This window comes from Protopterus annectens, chromosome 7.part0, assembly GCF_019279795.1.
Source record: "Protopterus annectens isolate FY-2018-M chromosome 7.part0, PAN1.0, whole genome shotgun sequence".
In the NCBI taxonomy this organism is placed as follows: Eukaryota; Metazoa; Chordata; order Ceratodontiformes; family Protopteridae; genus Protopterus; species Protopterus annectens.
Genome location: NC_056739.1, coordinates 1,088,737,083 through 1,088,757,069, shown reverse-complemented (window position 1 = coordinate 1,088,757,069; position 19,987 = coordinate 1,088,737,083). Strand labels below are relative to the sequence as shown.

Below are 19,987 nucleotides of genomic sequence, written 5' to 3'. Positions count from 1 at the left end.
AGGGCTTGTGGCTGAGGGATATTCTTTGCAGCCAATACGTCCACACTACTACTACATATGTATGGATGTATGGCTACCTTTTGTCTGTGTATATGTGTATGTACCTATATATCTCATATATCTTACCTATCTATATAAATATATATATATATCTATATATATATACCTGAACATAATTGTCAATGTATAGATGTGTGTGCATATCTGTACCTTTGTAATGTGTAACCCTTTCAAATTTACATTCCCTATGGTAGAATGACTTTTCTGCATGATATGTTACAGAAATTGCCCTGATATGTACAGGTGAATTGGATTACTGTTGGAGCACTGTAGCTGTGTTGTGGAGGGTCCTGAAGTCAAGTACTGCATGTGCTGGATATTGGATTGCACAGCATATCCGTTAGGGCTAGACGGGGGCTACATAGCACTAATTACCAGGTGTCCCTCATTTGTGCCCCCACCCCCATTAACTGTGCTTATGGTCTGTTATGTTGTACTGAGTGGTTCAGGATTTTTGTTCCCTTGTGGTAATGCTATACACGTCTATCTGCATATATATATATATATATATATCTGCATAATTATATATGTGAAACCCCCATATATAGAAAGATGGATATGGACATTGATATAGATATGTACATGTATATATATATCTATATATATATATGTATATATATATATATATATATATATATATATATATATATGTGTGTGTGTGTGTGTGTGTATAAATATATATATATATATATATATATATATATATATATATATATATATATATATATATATATATATATATATATATATATATATACACTAAACATATTTATCTATGTACAATTGCTGTTATATGATTATTTGTGAGTCATACATACACACACACACACACACACACACACACATATATATATATATATATATATATATATATATATATATATATATATATATATATATATATATATATATATATACCTATAGCTGTCTATCTGTCTACATTTACAGATATATATCTGTCCATATGTCCATGCATGTTTGGCTTAAATGTTTGGCGTGTACCTCATTCTCTTGGCAATTAACATGGATGATCTTAGGATTGAAGTCAGTCACTCGTGCCGACACCTTTGTGTTTCAGACTTTTCATCTCCTTCAAAATATATGTTCTAGTACATATAACTGTGTAACTAGCAACATTTTAAGTGTATTAGAGCAGTATTTGACAGATATCCTTATTTGTACTCATATTTTGGCACACCTTGTCTGGAATTCTTGCATTAAGAAGTTGTGTGGTATGATATTACTACATTTCCCGTGCTGTTGACTGATTGTGCTGGCTGATATGTTTGTGAAAATAAGAGGGTTATGTAGATCTGCCATGGTTTACTGGTAAATCACTTTATGTATGATGTGCAGGGTCCTGGGTTTGGGCCTTGCAGAGGCTGTATATTTTGTTGCTGGGCAGAACACTGGCTGTTGGATACACAGTGATTAAGGGACATTTGAGCAGTTGTACGTGGGTGTGGGCGGGTTTGTGCTAAGCTATGCATTGCTAACCTCCGGGTGCATTTTCTTACACTCAGTTAGCTTCTACTTTGCTTAATCTGTGTAGGCAATGCTTACTCCCATGCAAACACACTTATACACACTTTCTACTGCTTATCTATGCTTACTATTGCTTATTTGTGCTTACACATGTGTACTAGTGCCTTATTCATTATGACACTGACACTTCACATGTGCATTTAATGCAGTACTCCTGTTCAAATTTAAATGTTATTTAGTAGGTTATACAGCAAAATGATGTTCATATACAGATTTCACATGGAAAATAGAATGTGCTGCAGTGGGACTCGAACCGGGAAGGCATGCTCATTAGGCAGATGCTATGCCCACTACATTATTACTATTCTGCATCATTTGCATATTTCTACCATAATGTCATACCCATGTTCCCTTCTACCAGCCACCAAGCTCCACGTACATAGCATCCATCCCTTCTCCAATTGCTAGCCCTGCCATACCACACCTCCACACATTTCCTTCAATGCAGGTCTCGGTACTCCTCCAGTATATTGTCTCGACCCAAGCATCTGCAAGCTCTTCATCCATTTTGTCCACATACATATGAGCCTTCCCTTGATCCTCCTCCGATACTGGTGGAAACATCGATGTGCCAGGGACAGACCTGTTGTTGTGTCAAGAGTAGACTTAGCTGATCTACACTGTTTCTCCCACTGGTAGCATCCTGCCAGGGTTTTGAGAGGCAGTGGTTTGCTCACACACCTGGCCAGCCTCATCTCCCAGGTCCACGGAACCAACACCCCAGGTGTGACATTCTGTGCATGAAGCACGCCCCCACAGCGTGCACCATTGTTCATTACTCTCTTTGGTATTATGCAAGACTACTTGTCTCACAGTATGATTGGACAGGCACTGTTCTTTGATGCACATAGACTGCTCATAATACTGTGATTGAGCAATGTACACATGTTTGCTGGTATTAATCTACACACTTACGTACATTTCCTATACTGTTGGATGACTGTGCTGGATGATATGTTTGTGATCACAGCAGCTGAATGTGAATCTGCCATGGCTTAGTGAAACTCACGTAGACTATAGTGTGCAGGGTAGGGGGGTTGCAACCTAGCAGTGCAGATTATTTTGTTAATTACCACGATGACAGCTGTTGGCTACAGAGTGACTAAGGCAGTATAGAGCAATTGTAGGTGGGTATGCGCTGGTTTGCATGAGGCTCAGCATTGCTGACCTCCGGTTGCAGCGTCTTACACTGAGTTAGCTTCTACATTGCTTAACCAGTGTGGTAGTTGCTTACCACTGCTCAAACAGGCTTACACCCACTTGTTCCCGCATACCCCCATGCTACTTCATGTATTTAGTTTACATTTGTCGACTGGGACAATACGACTGGATGCTTGTCCATTTTCAGTGGTGGCCCGGGGAGTAGAGCTCCACAGTGACCCCAGCTACTACTTCCAATTAATACTGAGGTGTTCACATTCATAGAGAGTAACAGACGTAACATAGCTATGTACCGCATTCTTCATGCTTAGTTTACATTAACATGTCAATATTATACATGCTTAGGTCAGGTTTACATGTCAGGTATGACTGTTGACAAAGGTCAGTTTAAGGTGAAGTTGGATTCCAGTTCAACAGTTCTGGATAGGTTATACTCAGGTATTTGGGGTGTTTAGTTATTCCATACCTGTGTGGTAGAGTAGAGGAGAATAGTGAGGATGTAGCTAGGTAGGTAGAGGGGGGGACATTGTAACTGTATAGTAGCCTGTTGGAATAACTGGATGGGGAGCAATAGGGAAGGTTTGTCGGATGTTGGGATTTGTATGCAAGGCAGGCAAGAGGTGTCAGTTTCACTAGTTGATGTAGAGGTATAGAGTGTAAGTTGGAGGGAGGGGATTTTGCAAGGTGGTGAGCCTGTGCTGATCCAAGTGTGCTTGTGGTGTTCCTTCATGTGTTATTTACATGTGCCCTGTAGGACAGCTGAGGTAATAGATGTAGGTAGGGGGTTCCAGATTCTGCCAATATAGTTGGGGAGGAGGGTAGCACCTATGTGTAACTTTAAACATTAATAGAACTGGAACAGGGGTTGATAGGTAAGTGGTGTTCATGGGACACAAAGGGGAGAGATAGTAGGGGAATTATCCAGTGATGTGCAGGAAGGCTGAAGGGAAGGTCCACAGCTGGCCATGTCTTCTACAGCAACAGCTGTGCATCTACACTGCATTTGGAGTTTGCGTTGGACTACAATAATAACTTGTGATACCAATTAGATCGGCTTACATGCCTACAGTGGGGTGTTGCGACCATGTGTTCTTTGGTGTTATGTAATGGGTTTTGCAACAACACATACGGTTATACTATACTTTGCCATGTAAAATAGACTGTGCTGCAGTGGGACTCGTACCAGGAATGGCTGCTTGCTAGGCGGCAGCTCTGCCCAATTCGCACTATTGCTTACATCCCCGGGGGGGGGGGGGTTCGTATAAAACCACTCCAGCAAACACCTGCATGCCTCGGCCTATAATTTCATAACCATAGTTCCCCCACCCACCCGTCCTCTACAGCACTCATCCTTACTGTGGATGCAGGTCGAGTCTAACCACACCACTACACACTACCCACTCTCCACGTCTCGGGACCCATCTTGTAAGTTGTCTCAACCCATGGGTCATCAGGCTTGCCCAACCTGGTAGTCCATGTACATACATGGCCTGCCTTGATAAATCGTTGTAGGGACTGACTCTGATCATCATCAATTTTTGGGGTGTCCCGCAAGAGCCACTCCTGTCTCTGTTGCAAGATTGGACTTGGCAGGTCCACAGTGTTCCCCCCACTGGTCATGTCCTGCCTGTAGTTTGGGGAGCAATGGATTGTTTACACTGTTTGTGTGCTTGTTTGTATGCTTCCCCTGTCTGGCTGGGGGGATGCTACGTGTTACATGTTTGTTGATTGGTCCTCTCATTCCTATTGGCACGGCCTGTGAACACATGTCATTCCTACGTGCTGTATCATATCATAGCTAAATATCTGTGTATACACACACACACACCATACCTCTCAAGTGCACCTCATTACAAAGAACGTACCACATTTGGGATCTTAAAAAGTTCATGTTCCTCAAAGTTCCACATTAAAAGACTCTGTCGCACATTCAGTGTTAGGAATTTTTTTAAGTGAAATCCATTGTAAATAGAAATGAATCATATTAGTTCATTAAAAGATCTTTTTTATAAGTAAAACCAGCATATTTTAACCATCCTATGACCTTCCTATGACCTTCCAAGTTGAAGTTGTTAGTAAGCCATTAGTATGTGCTCCACATTTTACTCATTTGTTCCACATTATGAGGGCTAGTGTTCCTCATTTTGGACATGGAAGGTTGAGAGCTATGACACACACACATACACACACACACACACACACACACACACATCTATATATATATATATATATATATATATATATATATAGATATATATATATAGCTGTATATATATCTGATGACATGTGGATGTATGGGTGTCTGCATATGTATATATCTATATGTGGGTATTTATATATATGTCCGCCTATGTATGTATACATTTATACTACAGAGAGGGAGAGGTATATATCTATTTAGTTATGGGTATATATATATATATATATATATATATATATATATATATATATATATATATATACACACACACACACACACACACACACACACACACACATATCTCTACATATTTAGCTACATATCCTGTAATGTAGATTGGTATTGCTGGATACTGTGTTTCATGTGCATAACGGCCAACCTTGTGTGCCACATATGCTTTGCAATACCTACAACTAAATCCTTTAGTCTAATCTAAGTCACATGTGAAATCTATTGCTAGTACCAGGGTAACATTCGTCCCATGAGGGACAACCCAAACATTGGGTATTCAACTTTTGCCTACACCCAGAGTTATATAGGTACTCATGGCTATGTGCATGGACTACAGAGTGTGCCAGACCTAGGATACTTGGGTTGGGACACCATACGGGATGGGTCCTGAGGGGGGGAGTGGAGGGAGGGCAATGTGTGGTGGTGTGGCAGCTACAGGCCAGTAACCAGGGTAGGGATGGTGGCTGCATGTGTGCAGTGGGTGGGGGGGGGGGCGGAACTGTGGGTAATGAATGTATGGGTTGAGGATGGCCTGGGTTGGATGGGTCTGTACTGGTCAGCCAGCCTAGTGGGTGGGGGAGAGGGGAATGTGATGTCAACATGTGAAACATAACAGAGGGCTACTTTAAATCCCTATTTAAATGAAATACATACAATGCAATGAGCTTGGTAGTGTATTGCAGGGCAGACGTGTTTGGCTGGAGGGGTATGCCAATTCGTACAAGACGAATATTGTTTGGGGCCTCTCAGGCCCATTAACGATGCATGTGGATATATATGTTTCTGTTGATCTACAACTGCTGTCTACAGATGTCTGGCCATATATACCTGTATGGGTATATATATTTGCTTACATATTTCTATGTCTGTAAATACCTACAGAGACATATATATCTGCGTACATATCTGTAACTTGCTGTGTATATGTGGACATATAGGTGTTGACATACATATATGTAGATGTCGGCATTTGCATGTATATATGTTCATTTATTTGCATATATATACATATATATATATATATATATATATTCCTGGATATATCTATGTATAGATATATAGATATATATATATTCCTGGATATATATATATATATATATATATATATATATATATATATATATATATATGTGTGTGTGTGACTAAATCTATAGATATGTTATGTCCTTTTAGATAGAAATATATTTGCACACATATGTCCATCTAGATGTAGGTATACATTCTCTGTACTGTTGCATGACTGGCCTGGAGTTATGTTTCTGTCAACATACGATGTGTGAGTGTTCAATCTCACCGTTTGTTCTTACAAATGGGTGTCGGAGCTGATCCTCGGCTCCAAGTCGGCTGCATAGCAAAGCTCTGCATCTAGGAGAAGCTCGAGACCAACCCTCCTCCCACAATTCCCTCTGCCTCTATCTCAGATCTAGTTTGCCGCTGCAACCGATCGCATCGAGTTTGAGAGCTCTGACCAACTTTGGGAAGATAAGCTAACCTCTTGTTATATTTTTTGTGAAATCTTCTGATTTTTTTTGGGAAATTAACTTTAGTGTGTGTGTGTGTGTGTGTGTGTGTGTGTGTGTGTGTGTGTGTGTGTGTGTGTGTGTGTGTGTCTGGATCATCCTTGTTGGCTACACTAATATATATAATTTATATATATATAGTTTAGTTTCCTTAGGGCCTACCCCTCCTAGTTACTAGATTTAGGATTGATACTTGCAATTATTATTGCTGTGTTGTGGACTTGTATCTAGCTTTCTTGACGAAAGTGTTATTTGGTACTTGTACAGTTTTTCTCTGCAGGATATGTCTGAAAAATCCAAGTCTGGATTCAAGAGGTTTCAGTGTGGGCAAAAGATGTCTATCACTGACAACCATAGCTCCTGTGTCTACTGTCTTGGCCCTCTCCAGCTACAAGAAGACTGTTCTATCTGTCAATCTTTTAGTGGAAGGGTCATGACAGATAGACGCAGGAAGCTTATGGATAGGGGTCTTTTGAAGCCTGCCTTCCAAGAGGCCCTTGACAAGTCGGACCAGGCTTCTATGTCCTCGAAGGGGTTGAAGACATCAGAGCCCACGTCATCGGCTCCGAGTTCTTCGCTTAAAGTTTGTTCACCGGTTCCACAGGCTTCGGGGCCGAGTGTCGAGCTTCTTACTGTGACCGAGCCTCGAGTCTTGGAACCGGTGTCAGAGCTTCCACCTCCTGCTATATTGAGGTCGGTACTGTCCTCGGTTCCTTCGACCCGTTCTTCCAGGCCCCTCTCCGACACCGACGTAGATTGTGTGGTGCAGAAGTTAATGGAGAACACGGCCCTGTCCAAGCTCATTTCAGTCTCCTCCCAATTGGTGTCGAGACTCGAAGGCCTTCCCTTATCTCCATCTCATCCTCCTCCGGGGCCTACACAGCTGTCGGAGCCGGGAGACATTGATCTGATGACAGTGGAGCCTTTGGTGCTGATACCATCCCTTCCACAGTCGGCACCGTTGACTTCGACTCCGTCAGAACTGGTAGCGGCTCGCGGAGCTAACGATCTCTCCTTGGCTCCGGGACCGAGAGTCGAACCGATCTTTTGGTGCCGACTCTCCCTCTCAGTGCCTCGGCATGGGTCACTTCAGCTCCGTCCTCGAGGTCGATGCCCTTGGCCTCCATGTCGGGGACGCTTCCGCGTTCTTCGGAACCGGAGGACTCCTCGGCCCGGGGTCCGGGGGCCTTTGACCTCATGAGGAAGGTATTGTCTTCTCAGACAACCACTTCATCGGAAGCAACTTCTCTCTCCCCTAAAGGTCCGTTATCTACTTCTGCACCCACGACTACCCATAAGCGTGGAGCACCAGTGTCTCAGCCACTCCCAGAGGGAGCCCCTTCTTCTTCGGAGGACTCACCGGAAACCCCACCGGATGACATCCCGAGGAAAAAGTTGGGCAAGAGGAGGCACTTCTCCACAAGAATCCTTGACATCGGATACTGACTTAGATGAGTCGGAAGGGTCCCCAAAATCACCCTCAGAGGATGCCTCCTTTGCGGACATCCTGGAGATCCTGAAGCAGAGAGGTGATTGGCAAGCCCTACCCCCTTCTGAGGATGAGTCGGTTCTGCTGAAGGCATTTGGTGCTCGACCTTCCACCTCCTGGGTTACTCCACCCTTCGACGAGTTAATGGAGTTAATTGCTCGAAGGGCGTGGGAGACACCTGACACAGTGGAGCCAGTTCCCAGGAAGCCTAATAAATACATAACTGCCCCTCAGGACAAGTCATACCTTACTAAGGGAGTTCCAGTGGATGCTATGGTGGTGGTCGCAGCCACTAAAAAGGAGATATCCGAATCTTCCTCGTCTGTTCATCCTCCTAAGAGAGACTCTAGGACCATGGACAGATATGGGAAGCGCATCTTCAGTTCAGCGACTTTTTCCATGCGATCGCTGAACTACTTGACACATTTCATGCGATTACAGAGGGATCTAGTCAAGGAGTTGGGAGATACCCTCCAGGGTAATACAGATGCTGCTGTCTTGGACAAAGTTACAGCACAGCTCAATACCCTTACATCTATTGTAAACTCGTCCATGAGGCTCATCTCGTATGCGGCCAAAGGGTCTAGTAGGGCTGCAGCTTCAGCGATTGCTCTTCGTAGACAATCCTGGGTGTGGCTGTGCTCCTTTGCGGAAGCCTTCAAGTCTTCCTTTACTAATGCCCCTTTTGATGGTGCCACTCTTTTTGGCCCCAAAGTAAAGGAGACCCTAACCCTGTGTGAGCAGGAAGGAAAGACTCTGTCTGCTGTCGGAATCCATTTTTCCACCCCATCCAGACCGTACCCCAAAGGGCAATGAGGTGGAAAGATGTGGTTTCGTAAACCCCAGGGTTCTTTCCCAGGCACACAGGGTGATGCCCCCCCTGAGACAGAGGAGGGGGCAGAAATGGAAGACACCGCCCTGGCGGCAGAGGGGGTCCGCAGAACCAAGGTGACAAGGATACCATCCCTGAGAAGCCTTTCCACCACTCCTGAGAGGAGGCCCGACTGTCCTGCTCTGGAGGCAGTCGGGGGTTGCTTAGCTTTATACCCTCAGGCCTGGCAAAGCCTTACTTCAGACAAATGGGTAAAAAGCATTATTACCAGAGGTTACAAAATTCCCTTTGTATTCCCCTCATTACCACAAAGAAAAAGATTCCCAGATGTACCACCCCATCTGCGAAAATTTGCAGCTATAGAAATCTCAAAGCTGCTAGAAAAAAGAGTCATCTAACCAGTCCCAGCAGACCAAAGAGGATCCGGAACTTACTCAAGGTTCTTTTTAGTTCCAAAAAAAGACAGGGGACTGGAGGCCAATTCTGGACCTAAGCACTCTCAATACATTTGTGAAGAAAGAAAAGTTCCGGATGGTCACGCTTCAATCGATCCTTCCGTTTTTACAGAAGGACGACTGGATGTGCTCAATAGATCTCAGGGATGCCTACTACCACATCAAAATGGCCAGAGTGTCCAGAGATCACCTGTGCTTCCTGCTGGGAGCCAGCCACTTTCAGTTTCGGGCCCTGCCTTTGGTCTAACCTCAGCCCCCAGGGTTTTCACCAAATGCATGGCAGTGGTAGCGTCTCACTTGAGACACCTAGGATTCCGGGTGTTTCCATATCTGGACGACTGGCTCCTTACTGCCACCACCGAGCGTCATCTGATACAGGCCAGGGATTACACAAGCAGCCTTTGTGCTCTGTTAGGGATTTCAATAAATTTCGAAAAATCTGCGTTACAGCTCTCACAGCATATTTCATTTATAGGCGCAGATCTAGATACCCGTTCTTTGCTAGTAAAGCTACCCTCCACAAGAATAGCTTCCCTACAACAACATGTATCTCTCCTACTATTATCCAAGAAGTCCCCAGCCAAACTAGTCCTGAAAGTCTTAGGGCTCATGTCAGCTTCCCTCATTGCAGTTCCCATGGGGAGGCTACACATGAGAATTCTCCAGTGGCTGCTGTTCACACAGTGGTCATTCCAGCAGTTACCGCTGACACACGAGATTCACATAACAGATTCCTGCAAAGCACACCTGTCTTGGTGGTTACAGGATCACAACCTCATCAGCGGCCGACAGTTTGTATTACCCAACCCAACGGCCACGGTGACCACGGACGCTTCCCTGATAGGGAGGGGGGCATCTTTCAGGGAAAGACAGTCCAAGGTGAATGGTCCAGCTTAGAGTACAGCCTGCACATAAATGTTCTAGAGATGAGGGCAGTGTTTCTAGCGTTGCAACACTTCTCCCCCCTTCAACCTCTAGGGACTATTGCAGTACAGACAGACAACATGTCCGTAGTCTGGTACATAAACAAACAGGGAGGAACCAGGTCTTACCAGTTGTGCAGAGAGGCCATGAGAATTTGGCAATGGGCAGAGTCCACGGGTTGCTTTCTAATAGCAACGCACATCCCAGGGTTATCCAACTTCATAGCGGACAGGTTGAGCAGAGCCATCCTGTTACCTCACGAGTGGTCCCTCAATCAGAAAGTGGCGGAAAGGATTTTCCGCAAATGGGGTCAGCCTTGCTGCGATCTTTTTGTGTCTCCAATGAACACCAAATGCAGAAGCTACTTTGCCCTTTTACCCCCACCAGGGGATGTCCCCAGGGATGCTCTAATTCACGATTGCCCCCCGGGTCTCCTGTACGCTTTCCCTCCTATACCACTGATCCCAAAATTTCTTCAGAAAGCCAAGGACCAGGAGAGGACTATAATTCTCATTGCCCCATTCTGGCCTCGACAGATTTGGTTCCCCTTTCTTCAAGCCCACCAAATGCAGGAGCCCTGGATTCTGGACCCAGTGCCAGATCTGCTGACTCATTCATCAGGAGTTCCTCACCTGTCACTCCTATCCCTCAAGTTAGCAGCCTGGCCGCTCCGCTTCCCTACTTAGCCAGGTCTGATCTTCTCTCTCCAGCGGTCCAGAACATTCTGGTCGCCTCCCATAAGGCTTCCACTACTAAAATCTATACCAGTAAGTGGAAGTGTTTCATCCACTGGGCGACTACACAGCATTTGGATCCCTTAGTAGCCCCCCTAAACAAGATTTTGGAATTCCTGGCCATTCTGTTTCACCAAGGAGCCTCTACTGCCACTTTAAAAGTTCAGTTGGCCGCTATTTCCAACTTTCACATAGGAGAAAACGGAGCTCCCATTATGGCTCATAGGCTTTGTAAAGCCTTCATGAAAGGGTCCTTTCATCTCAGACCAACAGTTAGGTTACCTACAGCTCCTTGGAATCTAAATTTACTCTTATCCCAGTTAATTTTACCACCCTTTGAACCAGCTTCTTCCTGTTCCTTAAAGTTCTTGTCTTGGAAGACTCTTTTCCTAGTAGCTATCACTTCAGCCAGACGAATATCAGAACTTCAGGCACTTTCCATCAAGCAGCCATATTTAATTTTTCACCCTGACAGGGTATCATTACGCACCAACCCTTCCTTTCTCCCTAAGGTTTGTTCGGTTGCCAACATTAATCAGTCCATTGAGCTTCCTACATTTTTCAAGAACCACTCCAACAAGCTGGAATATATGTTACACAAATTGGATGTTCATAGACAACTCAGATTCTACCTGGATAGAACTAAGGACCATAGGAAAGCGGACCAACTCTTTATAGCCTTTACGGACAACAAAAAGGGCATGGCAGTGACGAAGCGCACACTTTCCAAATGACTAACTGATTGTATAACCTTTGTGTATTCTGCTTCAAACCAGATTTTGCCCACCAAACCAAAGGGACATTCTACTAGGTCAGTTTCCACATCTCTGGCTCATGCGGCTCATCTGCCATTGGACACTATTTGTGCAGCCGCCATTTGGTCTAAACTGCATACATTCATCACTCATTATAAAGTTGATAGGACTTCCAGGGATAGAGCATCTTTTGGTTCCACTGTGCTCAGGAACGTTCTTCCGTGAGTCACTCAGGGTAACGGAGTTAGGGACACTACCCATTTGTAAGAACAAACGGCGAGATTGAACACTCTCACATAAAGAAGTTATGTCCTTACCATAACGTTCCATGTGGAGTGTTCATCTCGCCTTTGTTCTTACATCCCCACCCTCCCACCGTCAGGTCTGGAAGAACGTAAGGATTTGGAAGTCTGATCTGTTTGTCTCCCACTAGTGATCTCTTTGTTGTTCCTACTGGCTTGAGCTAGTTACTGGTCCTTATGTATACTTATGTATCCCTTTTTATGCTTGATTACCTTTGTTATTGCTGAATCTGGTCTTGTTTTGCAAACTAGATCTGAGGTAGAGGCAGAGGGAATTGTGGGAGGTAGGTTGGTCTCGAGCTTCTCCTAGATGCAGAGCTTTGCTATGCGGCCGACTCTGAGCCGAGGATCGGCTCCGACACCCATTTGTAAGAACAAAGGCGAGATGAACACTCCACATGGAACGTTATGGTAAGGACATAACTTCTTTATTTATGCATATCTGGCATGGCTTAGTAGTAAATCATTTTGTGTATGGTGTGCATGGTCCTGGGTTCCAGCCTTACAGACAGTGTTTATTTTATTGCTGGGCAGAACACCTGTCATTGGATACGGTGTGATTAAGGCACTTTAAGGCGGTTGTAAGCGGGTTCATGCAGAGGTGAGCACTGCTAACTTCTGCTCATAGTTTCTTAGACCCAGTTAGCTTCTCCTTTGCTTAATTTGTGTTGGCATTGCTTACCCCTGGCAAATGCACTTGCACATGCTTACTAGTGCTTACATAAGCTTACTACTGTTTATCTGTGCTTACACCTGCTTACTGCTGCCTTATTCATTATGATACTGACTCTTCACATGTGCATTTCCTGCAGTACTCCAGTTCATAAAAATGTATGTTATTTAGTGGGTTTTGCAATACAGATATTACTTATACCATGCTTTGCCATGTAAAATAGACTGTGCTGCACTGGGATTCGAATTGGGAATACCTGCTCATTAGGTGAATGCTCTGCCCACTACACTATTGCTGTGATGTTTCATTTGCATATATCGTCCTTGTTATCCTCTTCAGCCTTTTAGGCTGCTTTCACCGTGGCTGAGCAATGGACACACCTGTGCACCTACTGTTAGCTGTACTTGGAGCTTTAGACACTAGTACACAGGTTTCTTCTTTTGATTTTTATGTCCTATTGCTGTTGTACACATGGGGGACTGTTGGTGGGGATATGTGGACACCTATGAGTGGTATCTCTCATTTATTTCCACTTTCTGCTGTTCAACCTTGCAAGGACGTGTTTATTCTGAGAGTTCTGCTCTCAGAGATGCCCCCTGCACTCGTACATGCTCCATGTAAGCCTGGGAGCTGGGGCAGCGTGCTTTCATTACTATGCATGGCATGCTGTCATCCTGCTCCTAAGCAGCAACTTCTGTGCAGGACTAGACTAGTCCTGCACGGAAGATTAGTAAATCCGGGGGATTGATTTTACACCTGCCCCTTTAGATCTCTTCCACCTTCTGCTTACTCTCCTAATTAGACTTCACCTAAACACCTCAACATCTCACATCATTTAATGCAGAGCAAATAACAAATTCAACCTTGCAGAAACTTGACTACATACCCATAATCATAATATCCTTGGTATTATTGAAACATGAATAAAGCAAGATAAATTAAAAATAAGGGTAATCTGGAACCACAACCATGGCTTCAGTATAAATCAATTTAATAGTGCAAGCATAAAAACTTTCACATAAAATGCTTCATCAGGCAGTAAAAATCTCAAATACTGTAAAATCTATATAAACTCCTAAAACCATTTGATCATTTCCAATTAATTATTCAATTACAATTCATAAAGCTATATGTGCTCTACCTAAAATAATTGTGTTTATCTTTCAGTATAGGTATAATACTAACTGTACCATTTAAACCAGGAGATCTATGTGTTCTAAATCTATGTATCCATTTATAATCAGCATTTTCCATTAGTGTTACTATATATCCCCCTGTAAGTTGTTCTATAACTTGCAAGATCATAAACTGAAATGTATGTTGTATATCAGTGTCTCATGTGTTTATATAAGGCATTAGTCTCTACAGTTCTTCTACTATCCAATAGATGGTCCCCTATACACTTTTTTAACTTTCTATTACTTTTACCTATGTAAAATGTCTCACAAATATCACACTTAGCCATATATACAATGTGTTTAATATCACAATCAGCATACACACTAGGCTTAAATACCTCTTTGAATACTGGATGTACCATATGTTTATTTTTATTAACATATTTGTAAAAACTAACTTTAGTACATGCATAAGTTCCTGTTCTGTCACTTCTCCTACTATTCATGTTTTTTACTTGTTTTCTGTTACATAATTTATTTGTTATAATCTGAGAGTTCTGATATCCAACATTAGGATCTTCTTCTACCAATTCTTTTAACTGAGGTCTATTACTCAAGAGATGCCAATATTTTCTAATGATTGTTTTTACATCTTTTGTTCTTCTATCATGCATTAGCATGCATTGTAAATGCTTCGATCATTCAGTATTATTACTATATGTTTTTGCTAAAAATGCAGGTCTTGCTTCATCTTCTCTGCTTTACTTAATATTAGTCATAAATTCATATAGTTGATTAGATTATAATCTCTGTTTTCAGAATCATTTGCCATATCTGACTGTCCATATAATAATTCTAGGTATTGAGCCTAGCAAATCTTAATATTTGTTCCTTAACTATATTGCTAAATATAAATGGAGGATGCATGCTCCTATGATATAAATATGTTTTCTTTACTGCTTTTTATATAGTAAGGTTTCTATTTGCCCTTGACCAGTCTTCTTTATGGTAACATTAAAGAAATGTATTCTATATAATTATAAATCTTTCTTAAAAGTTAAAAAAATCTACAGCACCATGCATGTATGTTTACATGTATGTAATAAAACTGTTTAACAATGATGAAGTTCCTTTCTGTATAGTAAATACTTCATCCAGAAATCTTTTATAAAATATAAGTTGATTCAAAAACATGTTATTATCTGAAAATACATATCCCCTCACTGGAGCGGCTTTAGGTCAACTGGTGCCCTAGGCAAAAGGGCTCCATGGCGCCCCCCACCACACCACCCGGTGCCCCATTCTAGTCTACCTACACCAAAAAAAATACTGGAAAAGCGCCCCTACTACAGCGGCACCCTAGCCAGCCACCTAGTTGGCCTATGCCTAAGGCTGGCTATGTCCCCTCAGCAGAGGTGTAGCTTGCTCACTCAGTGCCCTGTCCCAGTCCCTGAACTAGCACCCCACCCCCTTATTCATAGTAAAGAGGGAAAAAAGGAAACTCTCTGATAGACTGCTCATGGTAGTCTGAAGCCCACATTCCTCCCAGGCATGCCCCCTCTTGATCAGCTCTTTACTGGAAGAGTGAAAAGAAGGAAACTGCTCATGACAGTCTGAAGCACACAGTCCCTTCCATCATGCCCCCCTCCATACCAGCAACGGCATAAAAGAGCTGCATTCTCTACCGGCATAAAGAAGCTAAGATCAGCACTAAGACTGTGCCCTCTAACTGGTTGTGCCCAGAGCACATGGTCCCTTCACTCCACCCTTGCTACCCTACTGCCCCTCAGTCTATCTCTATTATATACAATTTGGGCATTGAAACGGACAGAGCAGCACTCATTCAACCCCTCATAAAAAAAATAAAAACATTTAAAATAGAGTCTATGCTGGCTATAAAGTAATACCACAAGCCTGAATTGACTATGTAATTGTTCACATTTTCATGCACAAAATTGCATATTACTTCTCCGTACCAGCTACCTCTTTCTTCCATCGCCAATAAATCTTAACTTTCTTGATTCTTTTTTGCTCCGGTTCACACTAAATTAACTTCATCTCTCAGTGAAAACTGGTTAAGCCTTTTCCAAAACTGATATTAACAGCACTCTTACTATTACAACTTCACCCAAACTGTTAACCAACCCACTCAAAGCAACATCCTCAATAAAATTAGCTCAACGTGGTGTCTTCACCACAATTTTCTTTTACATACAAGCACATCCTAGCATGGTTTTAGGCCCCCATTTAATACTAACACAGTACTGTTGAGGATGAGATTGTGTAGCATGTAAATAAGCACATTTACATTTTTGCAATGTATATATATATATATATATATATATATATATATATATATATATATATATATATATATATATATATATATATATATATATAGATAGATATATATACTTATATAGATATATATGTGCTATACTGGCAATGTAGTACTTATAACTGAAAAGAAGTTGTGTTTGAACAGTCTGGTATAAAATATGTAGAGAACAATGTACTCAGTCCCTTACTGACCTGAGAGTATCTGATACAATACAATAAACAGTGATGTTTGACTGCATAACGTTCTGAGACAGTGTCACACTGTAGGTAACTGGGTAGATACTTGCATGTTAGCAGTGCATTACAACCTCCAATGAATTATTATCTCAACAACAATCACAGAGTACATAATCAAGCACCCACAGTGAAATGCACATCTGAATAAATAACATGAAAAAATTATATTAAGGAGTTTATTTTCCTGTTATTTCTCTTGAGTGAATATGTAGATGCTCTTTTTCAGTGGTAACTATAAATTATATTACTGATGCATTTTATTAATTTCACATTAAAATGCATATTTTATTATAATTTTTCTTAACTGAATGTGCAGGTAATTTTTTACAATAGATGCTATAGGTTTATGTTACTGATGTATGTTATCTTCTTTTTCCATATTCTTTCAATTACAGTATTTTGCAATTTTTCTCAAAACAAGATATTTTTCCTTTGATGCTGTTCACATGAACATTTACAGTAATAATTCTGATAATTTTGTTATGACTACTTTCCTAGTACAGTTTTTACTGTTTCTACTAGGGGAGCACAAAAAGCAATGGAGAACTGGCAGTGTACCAGATGACATCTGAAAGTTACAAAACTCACAATTACTTGTTTTGGGCCATCCAAGGCCTTTTAATATAGACAACTCAGAGAGAGATTCACTCAACATTTTAAACAACAATGTTACAATGTTAAAAACTTTAGAAGACCAGGAAAACTGTGACCAATTACCAGATACCACTCCGGGATCAAAACACAAAGGATAGTGGTATAATCAAAGTCCAACCATAAAACTGCTAGTAACCAAATGAATATGTCACAGATAACATGTCCAAAGAAAAAGGCAAAGTGTACAATGTTAATTTGATGACTTGAGACACTATTTAAGATCACAACAACACCAATTCCAAGTACAATATGTCATATAAACATAATCTTTATAAATATTATTGCTGTATTTAAAAGGCATATGATAAGGTGAATTTTTAACCATCAAAAATAAGCAAATAAACACAAGCAAAAATAAATGAAGCCATGTGCTTATGATTCTGGTTATGTAACTGAATGATTTATGAGTGACTCATAATACTGAGTGGGAATGACCAGCATCTTTAAAAATATTTAGGTCATGACACAGTTATAAAAGAAGATAGCAAGCATGCCCCGATAAGGTATGGCATATAAATTATATGGTGTTTTATAAGAGGTTTGACTCGGTATTGCAAGCCCAGAGACTAAGAAACTTTAAGTTTGATTCAGAGGAAGTAATATCAAACTGCAAAAAATCACTGACATGTTAAAAGCATGTTTTTCAGGAGGCCATGACCCCTGATCCCTAATCAGGTGTTCACCTCCCATAGCTGTATTGCTTTTAATGTACTGTCTGAAATTGCTGAACCTCAGAGAAAATGGAATTCTCCAAGTTACAGCAATTTTGGACTTAGTATGTATATCCCATAATAACACTTAAATGTTTTAATTTATGTATATCCCATAATAACACTTAAATGTTCTCATTTCTGAGGACTGCACTTACCATCCTCAGAATTAAAACTATATAAACCAGGTTGTTTTCTTTTTGATGTTTAATATAATATCTGCTAGAGCTTGGACTGTGACATTGTAGTTCATTATCCCTTTATGTTTCTGCTAACCATTCCGGTTTAAGGATTTATTTTCACCATTCACACATCAGCTTATCATATCTTCTTTATATTTCCTAGATTGGATCGTACTATGGAAGTGAAATCTGTACAGTCGACGTTAATGGTGATGGAGTAACAGATGTGTTATTGGTGGGAGCTCCAATGTACTTCAGTGAGGGAAGAGAAAAAGGAAAAGTCCACATGTATAAACTGAAAAGGGTAATTAAATCTGTGATTATAAGTTTACTTATATTTGGCCTAAAAGTTTTTGTCTCTTCTGTTTATACCTTCATGGACTAGTATTAGACTAACTGTTCTTGTGGGCCATTTTAAGCCTTGCCAATTACCCCAAACCTTGCAACTTGTGTCTGTGAGGTAAACACCATAACTATTATGCCAAGCTTCCAAGAACTTCTGCACAAAAAGGCAATTTTTAAAAGCTGGTCATACTGCAATACATTCATGTTTCATTCCTGCTTATATATCAACATGGTGCATGCGATGTATATAAAGTCTTTTGATCTTGCTGTTCTCTGAAGAGTAGGTGTATTTAATGACAGAGACAGACATGTAAGGCACAAGGCACTTGAAATCATTAAACATAACAAAAATAAAATCAAAAATTAAGCTTCCTAAGTTACTTTCTGCAGTTCATTTGTTTGTGTCTTTCGGCTTTTCCCGGTTAGGGGTCGCCACAGCGGAACTCCGGTCCGCTAATGATTGATAGTTGATTTTTACGTGCCGAGTTACCAGCCCTGACACACAACCTTCAACGAAGGTACGTCCATTCACTCATGTCTCCATGCAGAAGACGCTCTAGCTGAGAATTGAACTGGACAGCTTCTTACTAAGAGGTGACAACGCCACCGCAGCACCACCACAGCAGATCAAATATCTTCTAAATTACATGTCTGATCATCAAGTTTATATGAAGTTAATATGAGCAAAACATGGCCTTTGGTTATGCTTGCCTGCAAAAGATATCCCATAAGCAGTTACCGTCCCCCTTCCCTTTCTCCTCCCTAACTGCCACCCATCTTAAATTCCCTTAAATCTGGCTACTGACCTGTATTTTATTACTTTTCCTGTTATAGGATTTGTTCCATCATTCTTTCATCTCTCTGTAAAAAATATTTTTTATGTCATGACACTGGTGTTTGGATTTTTTTTTCATTAGCTATGCCCTTTGCTACCTTACTCCACCCAAACACTTCCTTAAGGATACACTAAAACTAAGTAATATCCCATGATCCCTTTTTTACTACAAAGTGTGAATGCCTATCATAACGACACTTACAGGGATTTCACAATCATGTAATCACATGGGTGACTGGTTAAAACAGTGAACCACAACCTTCCAAATGCATAAAAGCAAAAGCACGGAAGTCAGTAGTTCTTGGAAAATCACTGTTTACTTTAAAGGTGATTTTAAAGCAAAATTCAAACTGGTTTGCATTCTAAACATCATTTTTACCATTTTCGACATATGGTAAAAATGGCATTCACATTTTCAGCCATTTCAGTCAATGAAACGACTCAAAAATATTGTGTCTTTCAACAAAATGATAGTAAACACACATATATATATATATATATATATATATATATATATACACACACACACACACACACACACACACACACACACGGGTCTAGGACTATTCACTGAAAGCACATTTCACTGAAACACATTTGACTGTGCACAATTCACTGAAACACATTTCACTGAAAGTTAAATATGGCCTTTTCCTCACTGTAGTGCAACCCTGAAGTTAGAATA

At 41.2% G+C, this 19,987-nt stretch overlaps 1 protein-coding gene across 1 annotated transcript in view; it reads left to right on the top strand.

The window, feature by feature from the left end:
- Nucleotides 1-19,987, top strand: part of ITGA11 (integrin subunit alpha 11) — a 1,670,941-nt gene that overhangs the window by 1,244,017 nt on the left and 406,937 nt on the right. The window contains exon 13 of the mRNA XM_044077667.1: nt 18,286-18,426. Coding sequence (XP_043933602.1) covers nt 18,286-18,426 — 141 coding nt within the window. The remainder of the gene's footprint in view (nt 1-18,285; nt 18,427-19,987) is intronic.